The 22842-nt window shown below is 44.0% G+C and overlaps 2 protein-coding genes across 2 annotated transcripts in view; one reads left to right on the top strand and one right to left on the bottom strand.

Moving 5' to 3' along the window:
* The window catches only part of LOC309548738 (uncharacterized protein), a gene marked incomplete at its 5' end in the record, with an annotated part of 158219 nt that extends 141993 nt beyond the window's left edge, over nt 1-16226 (top strand). Inside the window, 1 exon segment of the mRNA XM_082248691.1 lies at nt 15103-16226. Coding sequence (XP_082104817.1) covers nt 15103-15961 — 859 coding nt within the window. The 3' untranslated portion in view covers nt 15962-16226.
* LOC309550230 (uncharacterized protein) overlaps nt 1-22842 on the bottom strand; it is a gene marked incomplete at its 5' end in the record, with an annotated part of 1091635 nt that overhangs the window by 231831 nt on the left and 836962 nt on the right. The gene's annotated exons all lie outside the window — the stretch shown is intronic.

Here is a 22842-nt window from a genome sequence, read left to right on the forward strand (position 1 = left end):
ATTGCACCCATTCGTGGAATGGTGCAAAACTACGGTACTTATAAATCTCCATAGGTGACGCTTTCAAAATGTTTGTATATGATGGCCTTCCGGTGGGAAAAAAATATTATTATGCCTCCCACCTCCACACTTTTATGTCCTGGTCTGTCCATCACCCACCCAGTCGCTGATCTGAAATAGAATTTGGGCTTATCTACCCCACTCACCCATGCCCTTTATTATGGTCAGCTGACTCCACCATGTCCTCTCCACTGAAACAATCCTCCTCCCCTATGCTATTTATGTTGTCCATATGGAAGAAATGTTGCACACGGTATTTTCTTTCTTCACCATGTTCTCTCCTGCTTACCTTTTATATAATCCTTCAATCCCAGACTCCCTGTCCTATGGAAGGATCCTGCCCTGGGCTGAAGCCAATAGATTTTAGTTGCGTCACTTTAAACAAACATGTATACCGAGCGCTGAGGGCACAGATCATAGATGGATTCATGGGAAGACCAGGACAAACCTATGCAGCTGTCAAATACACTTTGTATAGTGCAAGATACAGGCGTACACAAAACAAAAGACCACGCTAGGTGCCCCCAGTGATCACTAGAAGGAGAATTATCTGCAGGACTGTGAAAACAGCAGCCAGGTATATTAGGGTAACAACAGTTTATTACCCACAATGTGGTGGATAAGAACAGTCAAGTTAATGAAAAAGCCAACAATACCACTGCAAAAGGTCCCTGGGCATTAATGGAAGGGTCATCCAGCACTGCGGTGAGGGCTGATAGAGGGGCGCCAATACAAAAGCCCTGGGAAATACGATACTGACACTCAGGGAACCAGACTGAGCACAGCAGCGCGCTCAGGTGACGTCGCGGTCAGCCAGTAAGGGGGGGGGGGGGCAGGAAGAACCAGAGGAAGCCTTGGGGTCCCAGCATGGAACGCAAGCTTGTAAAGTTGCCGTGATGACGTGTTTCACGTGCATGCGCTTTATCAAGTCACGGGGATAAAGACAACTGGAGTATTTAAGCTGTATGTGTCCCAATAGAGGGGCGGGGAGTGGGCGGAGCTATGCAGATCTGCATGCCACTTAACCGATCAATGCTTATGGCTTCCATTGAGTCAGTTGCCATCAAATATAAACTCTACAGTATAATCACAAATGTACAAAATATCTTCATATCAATTAGAAAGAGAAAATAATAAAAAGGGGGATATTTGCCTGTATACTATTGTGCATATTCTAAGAACTAACTAATATTATAATAAAAATAATAAAAAATAAAATATTATTATTAATGTTAATATGTCCGCCAGAGACAACAATTATGACACACAAAGTGGTAAAAAGAAGTTAATGGGATATGAGGATTATTATTAGACAATATTATGGATCTCTAAGTCCTCATTCAAGCCATATGGTGATAAGGAACCAAACTTATAAATCCAGAAGGTCTCCTTCCTACATAAGAGGGAGAACCTTTCATTATCAGTAGGAGAACCCTTGTGGATGGTCTCAGTTGCCGTGACCTCCAGATAAGCCATGTGCTTGTGATGTGTCTGGAGAAAGTGGCGGGGAACAGGGACCTTTTGCAGTGGTATCGTTGGCTTTTTCATTAACTTGACTGTTCTTATCCACCACATTGTGGTCAATAATCTGGTGTGAGACTTCTCCTCTTAATAGACCTGGCTGCTGTTTTCACAGTCCTGCAGATAATTCTCCTTATAGTTGCGTCATTTTGTAGATTTGGTTACAAGCAAACTCAGACCCTTTGAGGAATTCCACACTAAGCTCCGTATTCCCAATAACCTCTTTACCTCTTATATTCAATGGAAGCATTTTTCTCCACCCCCCCCCCCCCCCTCCATCATTAGCTTTACACCGACCAACCAAATTCAAACACATATGAATCCAAGTCCCACACCAACCACACCTCATATCCTCCATCTACAAACTATTATACCAGGTGCTCCCGGTTACTGAAAACCTTCACTTACACTATATTGCCAAAAGTATTGGGACGCCTGTCTTTACACACACATGAACTTTAATGGCATCCCAGTCTTAGTCTGTAGGGTTTAATATTGAGTTGGCTCCGCCCTTTGCAGCTATAACAGCTTCAACTCTTCTTGGCACAAAGCAGTCAGGCAAGTACCGTTCTCCTGGTAACCACCAAACCCAGACATGTCCATCGGATGGCCAAACAGCTCATGTTCTATCCAGAACTTTGAGGGTTCCTCTGACTTATTTCAGTTTACTGCATATACTGTCCAAGTATGCTGTATGTCTATTGGCTATTGCAAGCTGTAATATCTATATACCCTCTTCATGGTGTAATATCTATATACCCTCTTCATGGTGTAATATCTATATACCCTCTTCATGGTGTAATATCTATATACCCTCTTCATGGTGTAATATCTATAAACCCTCTTCATGGTGTAATATCTATATATCCTCTTCATGGTGTTATACCTATATACCCTCTTCATGGTGTAATATCTATATACCCTCTTCATGGTGTAATATCTATATACCCTCTTCATGGTGTAATATCTATATACCCTCTTCATGGTGTAATACCTATATACCATCTTCATGGTGTAATATCTATATATACCCTCTTCATGGTGTAATACCTATATACCACCTTCATGGTGTAATACCTATATACCATCTTCATGGTGTAATACCTATATACCCTCTTCATGGTGTAATATCTATATACCCTCTTCATGGTGTAATATCTATATACCCTCTTCATGGTGTAATATCTATATACCCTCTTCATGGTGTAATATCTATATACCCTCTTCATGGTGTAATATCTATATACCCTCTTCATGGTGTAATACCTATATACCCTCTTCATGGTGTAATATCTATATACCCTCTTCATGGTGTAATATCTATATACCCTCTTCATGGTGTAATATCTATATACCCTCTTCATGGTGTAATATCTATATACCCTCTTCATGGTGTAATATCTATATACTCTCTTCATGGTGTAATATCTATATACCCTCTTCATGGTGTAATATCTATATACCCTCTTCATTGCCTGTTTTGTGAAATACAATGGATGTAACTTCTTTATTTTTGGGAATTTCAATAAAAATAAAATTACAAAAAAGAATTCCCAGCACCGCTCACCTCTCCTGTCAGCAGCTCCATCATCTTCTTGGTGACTTCTAGAATCTTCTGCATGTTGTGTCTCTCAGGTTTTAGGGAGTCACATGGAGGCACTGTGATGGTCATATGATCACCTGACTTCACAAGAGGAAATCTCTGTATTGGAGAACCAATAGGAATATCATGTTAGAATCCCAGAATCCTCCTCACCTCTCCGGTCAGGTCTGTGTTTTATTAATAGAGATGAGAGTGATGTCATGTGACCTCCCAGAATCCTCCTCACCTCTCCGGTCTGTGTTTTATTAATAGAGATATGAGTGATGTCATGTGACCTCCCAGAATCCTCCTCACCTCTCCGGTCAGGTCTGTGTTTTATTTATAGAGATAAGAGTGATGTCATGTGACCTCCCAGAATCCTCCTCACCTCTCCGGTCAGCAGGTAGATGATCTCCAGGGTGAGGTTTAGTATCTTCTCAGTCATGTGACTCCGGTCCTCCTCCATCCTCATTGGTCATGTGATCTATACAGGTTTCCCTGTAAACCAATAATTGATGAGAGAGAATGATGTGGACTGTACTGGTTGTACAATATTAGGATGGGGATGTATGGGGGGTAATATGAGGGAAGAATGGACCCCGGTGGGATTACACAGAGGAACATTCAGTTTAGTGTTTTCATCCAGAAGTCTATTACCTTTGGCTTGACAGATCACAAAGTCTTTTTTGCTAGTTTTTGATCTGCTGGTAAAGAGGGACAAATAAGATTCCCTTTATGTCTAAACAACCCCCCCCCCCCCATCCCCCACACCTAATACAAGTCAACTAAGTTGTTAAAAAAAAAAGACTAATCTAGAAATAAGAATGAGGAGAATATTCCGGCCCCTTAAGTGGGGAAATGTTCTGATCCTGAAGGGGTTATTCTACATTTCCACACTATATATGTGTGTATCATCATCTGCTGGAGATAAAAGATGGCACAGTGACTATGGAGGAAGAGGACGGACATGACGGGGGGGGGGGGTTACTGGGTGTAAATAGAAAATTAGATCTTATTACCTCCTCTGCTGCCACTTCCAGCAATTTCCTCTCTCTACTTTCTCCCAACTCACCTCTCACCCGGAAAATCTTTTTCCCATCGGACATCACTTCCTGTCTGTATTCCATAGAGACTTCCTGTCTGTATTCCATAGAGACTTCCTGTGTCTGGGTAGAAGTGAGATCACCACCTTGTGGAACTCAGAGAAACTTCAGCCCTGAGAACCGTCTGGTAGTGTGAACACGGCCTTGTGCTGTGTGTGTATGTACTGTATATCCTTGCCATTTTCTCTCCTCCCTGAGTGTGTATGAAGAGGCGGAGCTCCTGCTGGAACAGCAGTCGGAGGAGGAACCCGAGTCTAGGAGGGAGACTGACAGAAAGCGCAGCAGACTTGCAGGAGTGAGCGAGGAGGATCCAGTTCCTTTACCATCGGAGATGAGGAGAGTGTAAAGGATGTTTGTGAGTGACTCTGGTAGCTGAAAAGCTGGGAGTCATATCGCTCTGGTGAGTGGGGAAGCACTACTAAGGGGGCGCCCTCACCATCACATGTGTAAGAGGTGGAAGAAGGCGTGGCTACACTACAGCTGGCACAGTTTGGAGCACAGAGCACTTTCACACCTTATCAACTTTTCATTCATTTGGGGACTTTTATTGAGCAAAATAAGTTAATTGAAGTAGACGAAAAGTGGAAGCCGTGGACCTGCAGAGAACACTATATTGAGTACACAATGTTGTATGATTGCATGAATTTGCACAGGTTTTTAGGTTATTTAATATAGCAGCAAATATTATGAGATTAAAGAAGTAGGTGCAAAATAGAAGCAGTGGATCTGCAGGGAACAGCATCTTGAGCACAAAGCACTTTATGTTGTATATAAATTTGCAGAGCTGAAACTTCACGTGTACACTTTTTAGACCCCCCAGATATACGAAATCCAAAGTAAAAATCAAAAAATCTCTTTTTTTTTTAATTTTTTCAATAATTGGCTTTTTTTATCAAAAATGACAATTTTTAAGAACTTTTTTTGTGTGATTTTGTGTCTGGGGGGTCTAAAAGGTGTACCTGAGAAGTTTCAGCTCTGTAGCATGTCCAGAACCAGAAAAAAAAGATCACATAGGTGTAAAAGGAGGGTCCCACATCCCTGTTCTACTGAAAAATGATCTTTTTTTTTTCATGGTTCTGGACATGCTACAGAGCTAAAACTTCACATGCACACCTTTTAGACCCCCCAGATACTAAATCCAAAGTCAAAACAAAAAATCTCTCTCTTTTTTTTTTTAATTTTTTCAATAATTGGCTTTTTTTTTAAAAATGACAATTTTTAAGAACTTTTTTATGTGTGATTAATAGTTAATGGGGCATGACCCAGAACCCTGGGCACTTTTTAGGGGCGTTTATTGGGTTTTAGGGCTTAAAAATGGTGTTTTTTGATTACTGAAGTTCGGGTCCCATTGATTTCAATGGGGTTCTGAAATCCGGGCCGAACCGAACTTTTCAAAAGTTCGATCATCCTTATTCTATACGACTAAATCTGCAATCAATTTTATTGCAAAATCAAAGGGGCCAAAATGTCTCCCCCCGAGCAGTAATATATTTCTATCCCCCTTGGTGGGAGTGGAGATGACCCATCTATAAGGATATACAATACATACACACAGGATAAGGCCGAGATGTTTCTCAGGGCTGCAGTTCCTCTGAGCTCCACAGGGTGGTGATCTCACTTCCACCCAGACAGGAAGTCTCTATGGAATACAGACAGGAAGTTCCAGGTGAGAGGTGGGTTGGGAGGAAGTAGAGAGAAGACATTGCTGGAAGTGGAAGCAGAGGAGGTAATAAGATTTTATTTTCTATTTACACCCAGTAACCCCCCCCCCGTCATGTCCGTCCTCTTCCTCCATAATCACTGTGACCTCTTTTATCTCCAGCAGATGATGATACTTATCTTTAAATATCTGCCATCTTAATAGTCTGATCATATAACTGTGCCCAATGCTCCCATCACCCTAAACCTTCTGGCAGCAGCCGCAATCCACAAAACTTGTTTTCCATTACTCTTCTTCCCAAAACCAATCTCCCCTTCTCCTGAGCCCTCTGGAATGCCCGCTCTGTCTGTGACAAACTCACCTCCCTCCATGACCTCTTTATCACAAATTCCTTTAACTTATTTGCCATTACCGAAATCTGGCTTCATGAATCCGACACTGCTTCTCCTGCTTCCCTCCCCCATAATGGCCTTCTCTGGACTCACTCTTCCAGACCTACGTAACTCCTAACAGGTACTTCACCCACCTCCCCTACTGACACTCCCCTCTTCAGAGGCACATTGTATTTGTCTCTTTTCTTCCATTTCTCTCTTCTGAAATCCCCACTATACTTTTTGGTTCAACACCCTGTTAATGCTAATAATACAGCTACTTCTAAAGTTCTCAGTCTAGCCTCCTCTTTTGACCTGAAGCAATGGATGCAGGCTCCTACTCACTCCAATAGTAACACCCTTGACCTTGTATTCTCCTCTCTATGCACCCCGTCCAACAATCTCTGCTACTCTCTGATCACCACCTTATTAGTTTTGCTCTCTCCCTGGCTTCCACCTTCTCTCTCCCCAACCGCCTTACAGTTACCCGTAGAAACCTTCAACACTACAACTCTTCTTAACTCTGCTACTGACCACCCCTATACAAAATCTCACCCCTGTCCTGCCCCAACCTAGCCACTTCTGTCTACAACAGTTCTATGTCATCCTCCCTAGACAAGCTGGTCCCCATCACTACACACAGAATCAGGCCCTGACCCCTAGAACCTTGGAAAATAGATGACACCAGAAGTTTCAGAAAACATAGCTGCTCTCTTAAGCACCTGTGGCGTAAGACTAAGTCCCAGAATGACTTCAACCAATATAAATCTTCCCTCCGAAAATGCTAATCTTGCCTCTTCACTGCCAAGCAGACAACGCTTCTCTAACTTCAACTCTCTTCTTCGTCCTCCTCTTCCTCCACTCTCCAACTCACTCACTGCCCAGGAGATCACCAATCACTTCAACAATAAGATTGATGCAATTCATGAAGAGATCTCCAATGTACAGATACATCCCCCACTTAACACCCCATGTCCAATCATTACCTCCCCCATTCAATCCTGCAACTTTTGATGAGGCTGCTAAATTTTTTCCAACTCCCACCTGCCCCCTGGACCCTGCTCCCGCACAAGTGCTACAGTCACCCTCTGGCTTTATTATACACTCTCTAACCCACATCCTAAATCTCTCCCTCTCTTCTGGCACCTTCCCCAACTCTCTAAAACATGTACTAGTCACCCCTATCCTTAAAAAAACCCTCTCTGGACCCCATGCTCGCCTCCTTCATTCCCCTTTTCCTCCAGACTCCTTGAAAGCCTGGTCTACAACTGACTGTGTGACCATTTGATTTAGAACAAATTTCGCAATCCCCTTCTGTCTGGATTTCGCTCTCAACGCTCCACAGAAACTGCTCTCCTTACAGAGAACAGCTAAAACCAATGGAATCTTTTCTGTACTCCTACTCCTGGACCTCTCTGCTGCCTTTGATACAGTGGACCACCCCTCCTCTTCAAAAAACTCCACTCCTTTGGTCTCTGTGACCGTACTCTTCGCTGGTTCTCATCCAACCTATCACACTGCACCTTCAGTGTCATCTACAATTCGACTCCCTCTTCTCCTCTTCCTTACTCTGTCGGGGTTCCCCAAGGTTCTGTTCTTGGACCTCTCCTATTCTCGGTCTACACTTCCTCTCTGGGTCAGTTGATTGCCTTTCATGGCTTTCAATACCATTTCTATGCTGACGCCACCAAAATGTATCTTTCTATCCTTCAGCTCACTCCATCATCTCCTCATGCATTACTAATTTACTAACAGACATATAAGTCTGGATGTCACACCACTTCCTCAAACTCAATCTATCCAAAACCAAACTCATATTATTTCCTCCCTCACAAGCCTCTTCCCCTAATTTCTCTGTCCAAATCAATGGCACAGCTATCACCCCATCCCCGCATGCCAAGGTGCAAGGTGTATTCCTGGACTCTGAACTATCCTATCAGACCCATATCCATTCACTACCCACAGCTTTCCGCTTCAACCTCCACAACATCTCTGAAATATACTCCTTCCTAACCAATGACACTACAAAGCTCCTAATTCACTCCCTAATCCTCTCTCGCCTCGACTACTGCAACTCTCTTCTCATTGGCTTACCCTTACATAGGTTATCTCCCTTTTTAGTCTGTCATGAATGCTGTTACAAGACTCATCCACCTTACAAACTGCTCAGCATCTGCTACCCCTCTCTGCCAATCCCTCCATTGGCTGCCACTCACCCAATGAAATAAATTCAAAATACTAACAACAACTTACAAAGCTATCCACGGCTCTGCTCCCAGCTACATCACTAACCTGGTCTCACAATACCAACCAAATGTTTCCATTTGTTCCTCCTAAGACCTCCTGCCCTCTTGCCCCTTGTCACCTCCTCCCATGCTCGTCTCCAAGACTTCTCCCAAGCCTCTCCTATCCTATGGAACTCCCTACATCAATCTGTCCGACTATCTCCTTCTCTTCAGAGAAGCATATTGTGCCCACACCTATCAACTGTACATTTATTTTCTTCATCAGTCCATCCCCCCACAGTTATTACCTTTTCTATCACTTGACCCCTCCACCTAGATTTCTAATGAGCAGGGCCCTCTGATTCCTCCTGTAATAAATTGTAATCTAATTGTACTGTCTGCCCTCATGTTGTAAAGTGCTGCGTAAACTGTCAGCACTATATAAATCCTGTATAATAATAAATGTGCTCCCCTGGGGACAGGAGTTCTGGAATGTACAGCAACCCTCCCACTACCCCCTCACATCCACATCCTATTATTGTGTGACTAATACAATCCAAATAATTCTTACCTTCATTTCCCAAAGTTATCCGTCTACAAGGAGACCTGTATAGATCAAATGAGGATGGAGGAAGACCAGAGTCACATGACTGAAAAGATACTAAACCTCACCCTGGAGATCATCTACCTGCTGACCGGAGAGGTGAGGAGGATTCTGGGAGGTCACATGACATCACTCTTATCTCTATTAATAAAACACAGACCTGACCGGAGAGGTGAGGAGGATTCTGGGAGGTCACATGACATCACTCTTATCTCTATTAATAAAACACAGACCTGACCAGAGAGGTGAGGAGGATTCTGGGAGGTCACATGACATCTCTCTTATCTCTATAAATAAAACACAGACCTGACTGGAGAGGTGAGGAGGATTCTGGGAGGTCACATGACATCTCTCTTATCTCTATTAATAAAACACAGACCTGACCGGAGAGGTGAGGGGGATTCTGGGAGGTCACATGACATTACTCTTATCTCTATTAATAAAACACAGACCTGACCAGAGAGGTGAGGAGGATTCTGGGAGGTCACATGACATCACTCTTATCTCTATAAATAAAACACAGACCTGACCGGAGAGGTGAGGGGGATTCTGGGAGGTCACATGACATTACTCTTATCTCTATTAATAAAACACAGACCTGACCAGAGAGGTGAGGAGGATTCTGGGAGGTCACATGACATCACTCTTATCTCTATAAATAAAACACAGACCTGACCGGAGAGGTGAGGAGGATTCTGGGACTCTAACATGATATTCCTATTGGTTCCTCAATACAGAGATTTCCTCCTCTGAAGTCAGGTGATCGAATGACCATCACAGTGCCTCCATGTGACTCCCTAAATCCTGAGAGACACAACATGCAGAAGATTCTAGAAGTCACCAAGAAGATGATGGAGCTGCTGACTGGAGAGGTGAGCGGTGCTGGGAATTCTTTTTTGTAATTTTATTTTTATTGAATTTCCCAAAAATAAAGAGGAAAATAGTCAATGGTTTGAATTACGCAAACAGCATGAAGAGGGTATATAGATATTACAGCATTGTGACGGGAGTTACTTTGGGCGGGGGGCTTGTGGAACCCAGATTACCTTAGAGAGGTCAGGAAACTCCTTGCCCGGCTCCCCCTGCCCCTCCTATGTGTAAGTCACCCTGTGTCTATTAGGGGCACAAGGTGACCCAGAAACCCAGTTGGGTCTGCACTAACCAGACTCACAGTACAACCACACTGGACTCAGCATTTCCTGTTACCCCGGTTATCCTATAACTATATGTTTCACACATATAGAACTATAGGTTCTATATGTGTGGTTTGTGTTGAATGAATGAAGGGGGCTCTTTCACTTAGGACCATAATATTTATGAACAATATCCCTCAAGAAATATATTATGATACATTGGTTTGACATTTTCAGGTTGCTTGTAGGAGTTTATCTAATAGACCATTGCTAGACAGTTTGAGGTGGGGTGGGGTTTGTTGTTGTTAAGTGCCTGTATCCCATTGTTCTATTGTTTCTGTCTGCCTTGGGATCAACCTATTATGGGATGTGTATGTGGATTAGCTACTAAAGGGGAGGGGGGATTGTCCCAGAGAGTATAACTCTTTGTGCCTGTGTTTGAATAAACAGTCTTATGCTTCTTACCACCCTACACTGATGTCTTGACAAGTGACTGGGTGGGCTAAGGGATCTTGGATCGTGCTGGTACCAGGCAAGGGAAGCTTATATGGCAGACATGCTTTTCTTGAGTACGGGGTCCATCACAAGCATAAAGAGGGTATATAGGGATTACGTCATGAAGAGGGTATATAGATATTATAGCATGATATATCATGACTTGATAAAGTGCATGGGTGCGAAACTTGTCATTACGGCAACTGTCCAAGCTTGTGTTACATGCTGGGGCCCCGAGGCTTCCTCTGGTTCTTCCTGCTCCCGCCCACTGGCCAACCGTGATGTCACCCGAGCCCGTTGCTGCACTCCGTCTGGTTCCCCAAGTGGCAATATCGTATTTCCCAGGGCTTTTGGATTGGCGCCCCTCTATCAGCCCTTTCATTAATGCCCAGGGACCTTTTGCAGAGGTATTGTTGGATTTTTAATTACCTTGACTGTTCTTATCCACCACATCGTGGTTAATAAACTGTTGTGAGACTTTTACCCTTAATAGACCTGGCTGTTGTTTTCACAGTCCTGCAGATAATTCTCCTTCTAGTGACCACTGGGGGCACCTAGCGTGGTCTTTTGTTTTGTGTATGCCTGTATCTTGCACTATCCAAAGTGTATTTTGACAGCTGCATAGGTTTTTCCTGGTCTTCCCATGAATCCATCTATGATCTGTGCCCTCAGCGCTCGGTATACATGTTTGTTTAAAATGAAGCAACTGAAATCTATTGGCTTCGGCCCAGGGCAGGATCCTTCCATAGGACAGGGAGTCTGGGATTGAAGGATTATATAAAAGGTTAAGCAGGAGAGAACATGGTGAAGAAAGAAAATACCGTGTGCAACATTTTTTCCATATGGACAACATAAATAGCACAGGGGAGGAGGATTGTTTCAGTGGAGAGGACATGGTGGAGTCAGCTGACCATAATAAAGGGCATGGGTGAGAGGGGTAGATAAGCCCAAATTCTATTTCAGACCAGCGACTGGGTGGGTGATGGACAGACCAGGACATAAGTGTGGAGGTGGGAGGCATAATAATAATTTAACCACTTCCCACCGGAAGGCCGTCATATGACACACTGGATTGAAGTGGTGATATCTGGATGATGGGTGCAGCTGCAGCCATCATCCAGATATCTTTTTCAGCCAGCAATTCCCTATCTTGTTAAAGCCATCCTAGCAGCTCATGAGATGCTTAATTGCTTTTATATGCAGCGGGACATCCTCCACTGCCCTTCAATGCCTCTCCCGGGGCTCTCCCAATGCAATCGGGGAGCTGGAAAACGGATCCGGCGACTTAATACTATAGAGCTGATCAGAGACTGGATAGTCCCCGGCCATCTCTATGCTCCTTGGAGGCCGAAAGCAACATCATGACGTCACTTCCGGCGCTGGCAGATGTAAGCACTGCCAGGTTTTCATCCTGGAAAGCAGAGACCAATGTACTTTTTTATCTCATGCTTTCCCGGGTAGAGGAGATATCTGGGGTCTACGTGACCCCAGATTTCTCCATAAAGAGGACCTGTCACGCCTTATTCCTATTACAAGGGATGTGTACATTTCTTCTAATAGGAATAGAAGTGATCAAAACAAAATTAAAGAGTTGGTGTACAAATAAAAAAAAAGAAAAAAATAATAAAAACTTTTTTAAAGCACTCCTGTCCCCCGTGCTCGCACGCAAAAGCAGACGCATATGTAGGTTGCGCCCGCATATATGAACGATGTTCGGACCACACATGTGAGGCATTGCTGCAAACATTAGAGCGGGAGCAATAATTCTAGCACTACACCTCCTCTGTAACTCAAAATGTTTACAGGTTACCTGTTTAGAAAGTGCCACCTATGGAAATTTTTAAGTATCGTAGTTTTCCACGAGTGTGTGCAATTCTAAAGCATGACACATGTGTTTGATATCTAATTACTCGGCATAACATCATCTTTTAATATTCTGTTTTGTTTTTTTTTTGCATTAAAATTCATTAAAGTGTATTTTTTCCAAAGAAATTGTGTTTGAAAAATTGCTGCGACCGCTATTTTATTCTCTAGGGTCTTTGCTAAAAATATATATATATTTTTAATGTTTGGGGGTTCTGAGTAATTTTTTAGCAATGAAATGATGATTTTTACATGTAGGAGAGAAATGCCAGAATTGGCCCGGATGGGAAGTGGTTAACAGGTCGGTGCTCCCAGACCACCCCTAAATCTCAGCCAAAGCAAAGTGGATGCGATGGGACTTATGGTGCCATATAAATGTAGCAAAGGCACTTTGCAGCAATTTCAGCTGAGAAAGAGGGACTTGGACCGGGAGAGTCTCCAATAGGTACAGCAGTTTGGGGAGGAACCACATTTTGAGGACATTTACCATGCCTAGCCAGGAGATATTATACAGTAAGCATCCCATTGTTTCAGGGATAAATGTATGTCATGAAATAAAGAAGGAAAGTTAGCTTAGTATAATGAGGAGAAGGTGTCACATGAATAACGAGGTATTTGAGGGAACAGGTACACTAGTGATACGAGTAAGCGGATTGTAAGGTGCCCAGAGTTGTGGGAGGAATGTTGATAGAAAGATCCTCGATCTTAGAAGTATTAATCTTATACCCCGGCAGTGTACTCAGGTAGATGATTGACAATTATTGGTAGTTATAATTTATACACAGCATGTTTGTTACAGTGAATGTTTTATTTTATATTCAGAGTGGAAACCTCGGGGATTATAATATTGTTGTTAAAGAAGAGTATAAAGAGGAGGATGAGGAGTATGGAGTGATGGAGGAGTTTTCAGAAGGACACAAGGATATGATGGAGCCACCTAATACCAGGAACCCACCAGAGAGATGTCCCCGTCCTCTGTATTCCCGGGATTCCACACAGGAAGGTCACACCATCCCTCACTGTTACAAGGTTGGTGGGATGGAGTATCTAGAACATGGACTTGTGGAGATGATGCGTGGATTTTACAGATGATTTTTCTCTCATTTTCTTTAGGGTGAAGATCTGATAGATATAAAAGTTGAGGTTAAAGAAGAAGAAGAAGAGAGGTATGTGAGGGATGATCAGCAGTCTTTGGAGGAGGATGGAATAACGGGGATATTTATAGAGAAGGACACTCCTACAGAGATCAGCACAGGTGGGTCATTAACACTAAATACATTCCTCCACCCATACTGCTCACTGATTGGTCCAGAGGGCCCAGGTCTAGCAAGATCTCTGACCCCAATTTTCCCATATGTGCTTGCTCTGATATCTGCTGGCTGTGCTGGGTGGAGGGATATGTCTGTATAGTCTCAGACCCAAGTCACTGAGTGCAGTCTCAGGAGATTGGAGGCAGTGGTGTGGGACCCCTGCAATTTGTCTCAAGTAACATATAAGCTTTCACTGATTACTGAATACCAATATTATGAGGCCTGACCCCCACACTATATACTTTATGTTGTATATTACATACTCCTGACCCCTGCACTATATACTCTATGTTGTACATTACATACTTCTGACCCCTGCACTATATAATCTTTGTTGTACATAATTCCGATACTGTATAGTCCTAACTTTTGTATCCTATATAATAAGTTGTATATTACATAAGCCTTACTTCTTTTGCACTCATTTTCTACCAGCTGGACATTTTATATCTGATGATCTGATTGGAGGACAGACTTTTACATGTTGATAATAATGTGATAACATCCTCAAACTTTGGAACCTTAAACAGAAAGTGATAATGAGGGAGGAGTCAATAACCCAATGATGGTGGTCTTCAGGATCAGTCCAGTCTTCATCTTGGTTGTTCTCCCCCCATCCTCACTCTCTGACCTCTGGTGGGGCTCAGCCCCGCTGTTATTCATGACTAAATCATGGACTAAATAAGGAAGTGCAGAACTTCTTGTGTTGGGAAGATGGCAATGAGTGATAGAGGGGGTGGGCACACTCGTCCTATAATCTTGTTTCCTCACTCTCTGACTAAGGTCCATGAATAAAGAAATGAACTGGTAGGAGATCAGAGGACCCATTTACTAGTTACCTTGAGGGGGAAATTGTAAGATCCTCAGAGACAAGGCTGCCTGGTGTGGGCGGAGTCCTGGTTTAGGGGAACCAATCTGCTCATGTCTAGTAATAATCGTTTTATTTCTATTTTAGTACATGGACGGGAGATGAGGAAAACCTCAGAGGATTGTCTCACTTTGTCTCCAGACTGTAAAGTAGAAGATGAGGACATCACACAGTATAGTCCAGGAGAAAACCCGGCTACCTCAAATGTTCATCCGGCACCACACAGTGTAGATGGAACATCGTATTCCTCTTATCCTGAGGAACCTCAGACTGTGAGGGACGGTGCCGTCCTTCCAACAGATAAGAGGTTGTCCTGTACTGAGTGCGGGAAGTGTTTCCATTTTAAATGCAATCTTGATGTGCACAAAATATCTTGCACAGGTGAGAAGCCATATTCCTGTCCTGAGTGTGGGAAATGTTTTTCAGACAAGTCCAGTCTTTACCCACATCGGAGAATACACACAGGGGAGAAGCCGTATTCCTGTAATGAGTGCAGGAAATGTTTTTCACGAAAGTCCCAATTAATCATTCATCAGAGATCTCACACGGGGGAGAAGCCATATTCCTGTCCTGAGTGTGAAAAATGTTTTTCAGCCAAGTCCGCTCTTTACAAACATCAGAGATCGCACACGGGGCAGGAGCCACTTCCCTGTTCTGAGTGTGGGAAATGTTTTTCACAGATGTCCAGTCTTGCCAGACATCAAAAGTCTCACATGGATGAAAAGACTTATTCCTGTCCTGAGTGTGGGAAATGTTTTCCAACAAAAAGATATTTTGTTATTCATCAGAGATGTCACACGGGGGAAAAGCCATATAACTGTCCTGATTGTGGGAAATGCTTTTCACGGAAGTCCCAACTTCACAAACATCAGCAACTGCACACGGGACTAAAACCATTTTCCTGTTCAGATTGTGGGAAATGTTTTGTACGAAATTCATACCTTGTTATACATCGGAGGTCTCATACAGGGGAGAAGCCGTATTCCTGTTCTCAATGTGGAAAATGTTTTTCACAGAAGTCTGATCTTTCCAAACATCAGAGATCTCACACGGGGGAGAAGCCATATTCCTGTCCTGAGTGTGGGAAATGTTTTTCACAGAAGTCTCATCTTTACAGACATCAGAGATCTCACACGGGGGAGAAGCCACTTTCCTGTCCTGAGTGAGGGAATTGTTCCTCACTGAAGTCCTGTCTTCCTGTACATCAGGGATCCCACACAACCCTCGAGGTGTATTAGTGCCTTGAGTGTGGGAAATATCTTCTATATGAATGTTGCTGGACATCACATCTCTCATGTGGGGAAGAAGCACACCCTGATATACACCTCAGATATACTCCATGGCTGATCTTCATCATGTAAGAAACACTTCATAAGGAGATCAGAGATCACCAAAGACATGGTTGAAGTGTTGTACCGTGTTGGTCATTGATAGCAGTAAAAAAATAAAAATGGAGTCTGTGACGGAACCGCTTGGCACCCCGACTAGGTGCTTCCTTCCGCCATACTGTGCTTCCTGCCCTCCAAACCCTTCCGTGCAGACTGAGAGCTAATACCAGCCCCTTTTACCCCAAACATTGAACACAGACAAGATGCGAGGTAAAATCCAAAGGAATGACTGTTTATTGAAACTCAGACACATACTTCAGACACATACTTCCCCACCCCCCACACACACCTGTACTCAATCAGTGTCCACCATCAAGTGGATATAGGAGGAGTCCCCTGTAGTGCATTTGCACATCTCTCCCAGCAAGGAGTATTGTCTCCAAGGGTTAGAAGGGCTGGATTCATCTCTTTTTCATGGATAGTGTAGGACCCACTGATAATGGGGTACTTTGACGCAGTAGTGGGCTTGAGCACGATATGGCCATATGGTGGGACCAAACCCCCATTTTTATTTATGGGCTCTCTTCAGATTTGGTAGTAATTTCTTTTGCATTTGCGCGCTATTCTTTTTTAATATACCGTACAGGAGGACATCCCCTCCTGATCATATTACCCTAACAATACAAACAAGAATATAATTAACATAACTAAGAACAGCCAACATGGACTACGCTACTCCCCCTCTAGCAACTGATAACTTACAGTGATATACTTAACATGAGCTAATTAACTGGTCACTTAAACCAGCCTAGGTGGAGGGGACAATACTAGCAGACAGACAGAGACAATAGAACAATGAGAGAGATCTACTTACCATAAACACGTGGGAGGCCCCAGTGGTTTGAGCTGATTACATAACATCTACAGTCATTGCGGGTTTGAGGCATAGAGGCCCCAAATATGGATATGGAACCTCCAGTTCCCGGAGTCTGTGTGTTTTGGGGAGACATAAACTTGAATCAGAAACAAGACCACTCCACGGATCCTCCAGGCATACACCTTCCAAAGAGTAGTGTTCCCTTAAATGCCAGGGCCCATAGTCAGTGGGTAAGAGGCTCACTCCCAGTCCTCTCCAAAAGCCTCTGTCCTGGTTAGGTCTGTGACAGAGTCATTACCTTTCATTGGCTGAGTACATTTTGTAGTGTGAGCTTTCAGAAACATTTAGAGGTCTACTTAAAAATACAAAAATAGTTGAATGAGTGTGACCAACATTCACCCAGCCGTGACAAGTTTTAGCAATATTTTATTTCATATGATCATTGGCTCCATCTATTGGCCATAATTCTTTATTGCACTATTGTTACTGATGGAGGTATTTCAGGAAAAATACTGTAATATGGCCACTAGATGGAGCTGGAGATCATAGAAAATAACTGTGGTAATTAAAATACAACCAGAATTTTTAACAGCTGAATAAATGTTTGTCACATTCGTCCAATGAACTTTCTGTAAATAAGGGGAAAAAAAACAAGGGTGGTTAGTGAAAGCAGCGCATATTACACACACTACACATTGTTAGGCACACGGTTAACACTTTGATTGCCCATAGATATTAATCCCTTAACAACCAGTGTCATTAGTACAGTGACAGTATAGTATTATTATTTATGTATTGGTGTCACTAGTGATGTCGGTGTCAGTTAATGCCCCTCCCAGTGAATGTCAGCTAGCGTCAAATTGCCCGCCACACTATAACAGTCCCACTCTAAGTTGCTGATCACCACCATTACCAGTATAACGTCATAGCTGTGTAAATTCCACCATAGTTTGTAAACTATAACTTTCACTCAAACCAATTAATATACACTTCATGGGATTTTTTTTGTTTTTTACCAAAGTCATGTAGCAGAATACAGTTGGACCTAAACTTATGCAGACATTTGAATTTTTTTTAATAATATTTTTTTTTTTATTGGATATATTTTACAATAGAAATATTTTTTTTTTAAATGTTTGATTTTTTGTTTATATAATAAAAATAAACCTAGTTGTGATCGAAGGCCACAAAAAAAGCTTTATTTGTGTAAAAAAAATGATATAAATGTAATTTGTGTACAGTGTTGCATGACCGTGCAATTACCAGTTAAAGTAGCGCACTGCTGAATAGCAAAAAAAAAGCTCTGGTCATGAAGGGGGTAAAACCTTCCGGAGCTTAAGTGGTTAAACCAACCATTCATTTAAAACTAAAAATGTGCATTTGGCCATTTGATGGCGCTAAGTATAATAGAAATTGGTGTCATCACCCGGGCTCGTCGGCCTCCTGCTTCAGGGGGTGTGGCCAGATGGACACGTTTCTACACATATGGTGGACTTGTCCTAAAGTGCGCCCCTTTTGGATGAGGGTACGCTTTTATTTTTTCAGGTACAGCAGCAGCGAGCGAGCAACTGGAGGAGTGTGTGTAGAGGAGAGCGTGGAGGAGAGCCGGGTGACACGTGCGGGGGAGCCGCACTAGGTCACCAGAAGCCGGCGCGAGTGCAGGGGACCGGGACAGAGAGACCGGAACAGAGAGTGGGACCGGGACGTGAAGGACCGGGACTGTAAGCCGCGGCGGTAGACGGCGGAGTGGCGGCTGCGGCGGTGAACGGACACCACACAGTATTGAGGAGGGAGGTTCACGGAAGCAGGGGAGGAGGAGCAGCGGTGACTGGTGAGTATCTCTCTGCAGCTGTGTGACGTGCTTTGGGACCTGTGACTGACGGACTGACAGACCAACCTGTGACTGACTGACCATCCTGTGACTGACTGACCATAGGGATCTGTGACTGACTGACCATAGGGATCTGTGACTGACTGACCTTAGGGATCTGTGACTGACTGACCATAGGGATCTGTGACTGACTGACCATAGGGATCTGTGACTGACTGACCTTGCTTGCGACCGTCAACGACTGACAGACTGCTCTGCGACTGACTGACTGCTCTGCGACTAACAGACTGTTCTGCGACTGACAAGACTGTTCTGCGACTGACAAGACTGTTCTGCAACTGACAAGACTGTTCTGCGACTGACAAGACTGTTCTGCGACCGACAAGACTTTTCTGCGACCGACAAGACTGTTCTGCGACTGACAAGACTGTTCTGCGACTGACAAGACTGTTCTGCGACCGACAAGACTGTTCTGCGACCGACCTACGGCGCTCTTGACTGATCGACCGTGAGTATTTTAGAGACTGGTGAGTATCTTAGCGACTAGTGAGCATTTTGCGACTGGTTAGCATCTTGCGAGGGTTAGCATCTTGCGACTGGTGAGTATATTTGCAACTGGTGTGTATCGGGTGAGTATCTTGCGACTGGTGAGATTCTTTGCGACTGGTGAGTATCTTTGCGACTGGTGAGTATCTTTGCGACTGGTGAGTATCTTGCGACTGGTGAGTATCCTTGCGACTGGTGAGTATCTTTGCGACTGGTGAGTATCCTTGCGACTGGTGAGTATCCTTGCGACTGGAGAGTATCTTTGCAACTGGAGAGTATCCTTGCGACTGGTGAGTATCTTTGCGACTGGTGAGTATCTTTGCAACTGGTGAGTATCTTGCGACTGGTGAGTATCTTGCGTCTGTTGGATCTTTGCGACTGGTGAGTATCGTTGCGACTGGTGAGTATCATTGCGACTGGTGAGTATCGTTGCGACTGGTGAGTATCTTGCAACTGGTGAGTATCTTTGCGTCTGTTGGATCTTTGCGACTGGTGAGTATCTTAGTGACTGGTTAGTATATTAGCGACTGGTGAGTACCACAGGTTTAGTACCAGGGAAGTTAGAGGTAGTGTAGGTTAGGAAGAGCAGTTCGTTAATATATCCCCATAGAGTAGTGGGTAATAATGTCCGACAGGATTGCGGATGCCACTCAGTGCACTTCTTGCTGCATGTATGAGTTCCTTGATGAACCATTCGAGGGCGAATACTGCTGTGCAAGATGTGAGCAACTTGTTGCTCTGGTAGACCAGATCCTGGACCTACAGAACACAGTGGCAACACTGCGTGGCATCAACAACCTGGAAAGGAGCTTGGACATTACCTATCAGGCGCTGGTAGGGGCCAGCATAGAGGAGGGAGGAACAGAGGGTACGCAGCTGGGTGACGGTTAGGAAGGGTAGAGGGAGGAGAGCCAGGGAGGCCAATCCTGAGTTGGTACACCCTAACAAATTTGCCGAGTTGCAGGTTGAGGGGGATATCAGCTCAGGGGTGGCAGAGCTGGAGCATGCACCCTCCCCCAGCTGCCAGGGGAGGGACGGCTCCAGGAAGAAGGGGGGCCGTAACTCAGGAAAGGTTAGACAGGTTGTGGTAGTTGGGGACTCAATTATCAAGAGGACAGAGAGGGCAATCTGTAAAAAAGATCTCGTGAACCGAACAGTTTGTTGTTTACCGGGCGCCCGAGTTCGGCACATCGCAGATCTGGCAGACAGATTGTTGTGCTGGGCTGGGGATGACCCAGCGGTCATGGTGCATGTGGGCACTAATGACAAAGTTAAAGGTAGGTGGAGGATCCTTAAGAACGATTTCAGGGACTTAGGTAATAGATTGAGGAAAAGGACCTCCAAGGTGGTTTTCTCTGAAATACTGCCTGTACCTCGAGCCACACAAGAGAGGCAGAAGGAGATTAGGGAACTTAACAAGTGGCTGAGGAATTGGTGTAGGAAGGAGGGGTTTGGGTTCCTGGAGAACTGGGCTGACTTCTCAGTCGGCTACCGGCTCTTTAGTAAGGATGGGCTGCACCTTAATGGGGACGGTACAGCTCTTTTGGGGAGAAAGATGGCCACCAAGTTGGAGGGGCTTTTAAACTAGGAGACGGGGGGGAGGGCTCAGAAGTAGAGTCAGTCAGGAGGGAGCAGAGGACAGAAGGCAGCTGTAGTGTCAGCAGCGACAGTAGGTCCACAATGTCAATTGGCAGGTCTGTGCGGGAGAACCTCAGACCAAACAGGAATAAACATAACCGCCAATTGCACTTAACTTCCTTAAAAATAAGAGGGGTATATGCTAATGCCAGGAGCCTAGCTAATAAAATGGATGAGTTGGAAATGTTAGTACATGAGGATGACATAGACCTTGTGGGAATGACAGAGACTTGGTTCGACCCCTCACATGACTGGCTGGCCAATATCCAAGGGTATTCGGTGTACCGGAAGGACAGGGTAGGAAAAAGAGGGGGAGGGGTATGTCTCTATGTCAAGAACAATATAAAGGTGATAGAAAGGAGTGACATTACGGATGGGATGAGCATGGATTTAGAATCTGTGTGGGTTGAACTCCATAGGGAAGGAGAAAAGGGGAAAGTAATTGTGGGGGTTTGCTATAGGCCACCTAACCAAGGGGAGGAGGTAGAGCTGGAATTTTTAGCACTAATGGGTAAAGTGGCAAAATTGGGATCAGTCATCGTATTGGGGGACTTCAATTACCCCGACATGGACTGGGAAGAGGGGACTACACACTCACAGAAGGCCCGTCTATTCACGGAAACCTTACTGGATAATTACATTTCACAGTTGGTGGATTCCCCTACCAGAGAAAACGCAGTCCTGGATCTATTGCTCACTAATGACCCAGACCTAATCTCGGAGGTAGGAGTCCAGGACAACCTGGGCTCTAGCGATCACAGGATGATCACATTTAGTATAAATAACAATATAACAAGGCAAGTGGGGAACATAAGAACCCTAAACTTCAGAAGGGCAAACTTTCCAAAATTGTACTCAATGATGGAAAGGGTAAACTGGGACCAAACCCTGGGATCCCTGACCACAGAGGAAAAATGGGAATGCTTTAGGAACATATTAGGCAAAGGCATCTTGCAGTGCATTCCTATGGGAAATAAATTTAGAAGAGACAAAGCCAAACCTGGCTGGCTAAACTGTAGTGTCAAAAAACTTATTAGGGGGAAAAAATTGGCCTTCAAGAAGTATAAATCAGAGGGCACAGTATCGGCTTTCGAGCAATACAAGGAGGCAAATAAGAAAAGTAAACAAGAAATCAAGATGGCTAAAATCAACTTTGAGAGACAAATAGCAGAGGATAGTAAAAAAAACCCAAAGAAATTCTTTAAATATATCAACAGCAAAAAAACTAAGGCAGAGCATATTGCACACATAATTAACAATGATGGGAGGATGGTTACAGAGGACACTGAAAAAGCAACCGTGCTGAATGCTTTTTTCTCGTCAGTCTTTACACAGGAAAAGGAGGGGTACACTGACCATGACTGTATGGTTAGTAGTAATACACAGGACTTGCCACCATGGCTAACAGAGGGGGAAATCAGGGAAAGGCTGGATAAACTTAACACAAACAAATCACCAGGACCGGATGGCATACATCCGAGAGTACTCAAGGAACTCAGTAAAGTTATATCGAGACCACTGTTCCTGATCTTTGCTGACAGTATTAGGACAGGAGATGTACCAGGGGATTGGAAGAAAGCTAACGTGATTCCAATATTCAAAACGGGCCAGAGGCATATCCCGGGAAATTATAGGCCTGTCAGTTTGACATCAGTAGTATGTAAACTTCTGGAGGGGATGATAAGGGACTATATCGTAGAGTTTGCTAAGGACAACAACATCATCAGCAGTAATCAGCACGGGTTTACAAATGGGCGTTCTTGTCAAACCAATCTCCTAACATTCTACGAGGAGGTGAGCTGTGAGCTAGATAGGGGGAGACCAGTG

Source organism: Pelophylax lessonae (genome assembly GCF_965119305.1).
Source record: "Pelophylax lessonae genome assembly, chromosome: 3".
In the NCBI taxonomy this organism is placed as follows: Eukaryota; Metazoa; Chordata; class Amphibia; order Anura; family Ranidae; genus Pelophylax; species Pelophylax lessonae.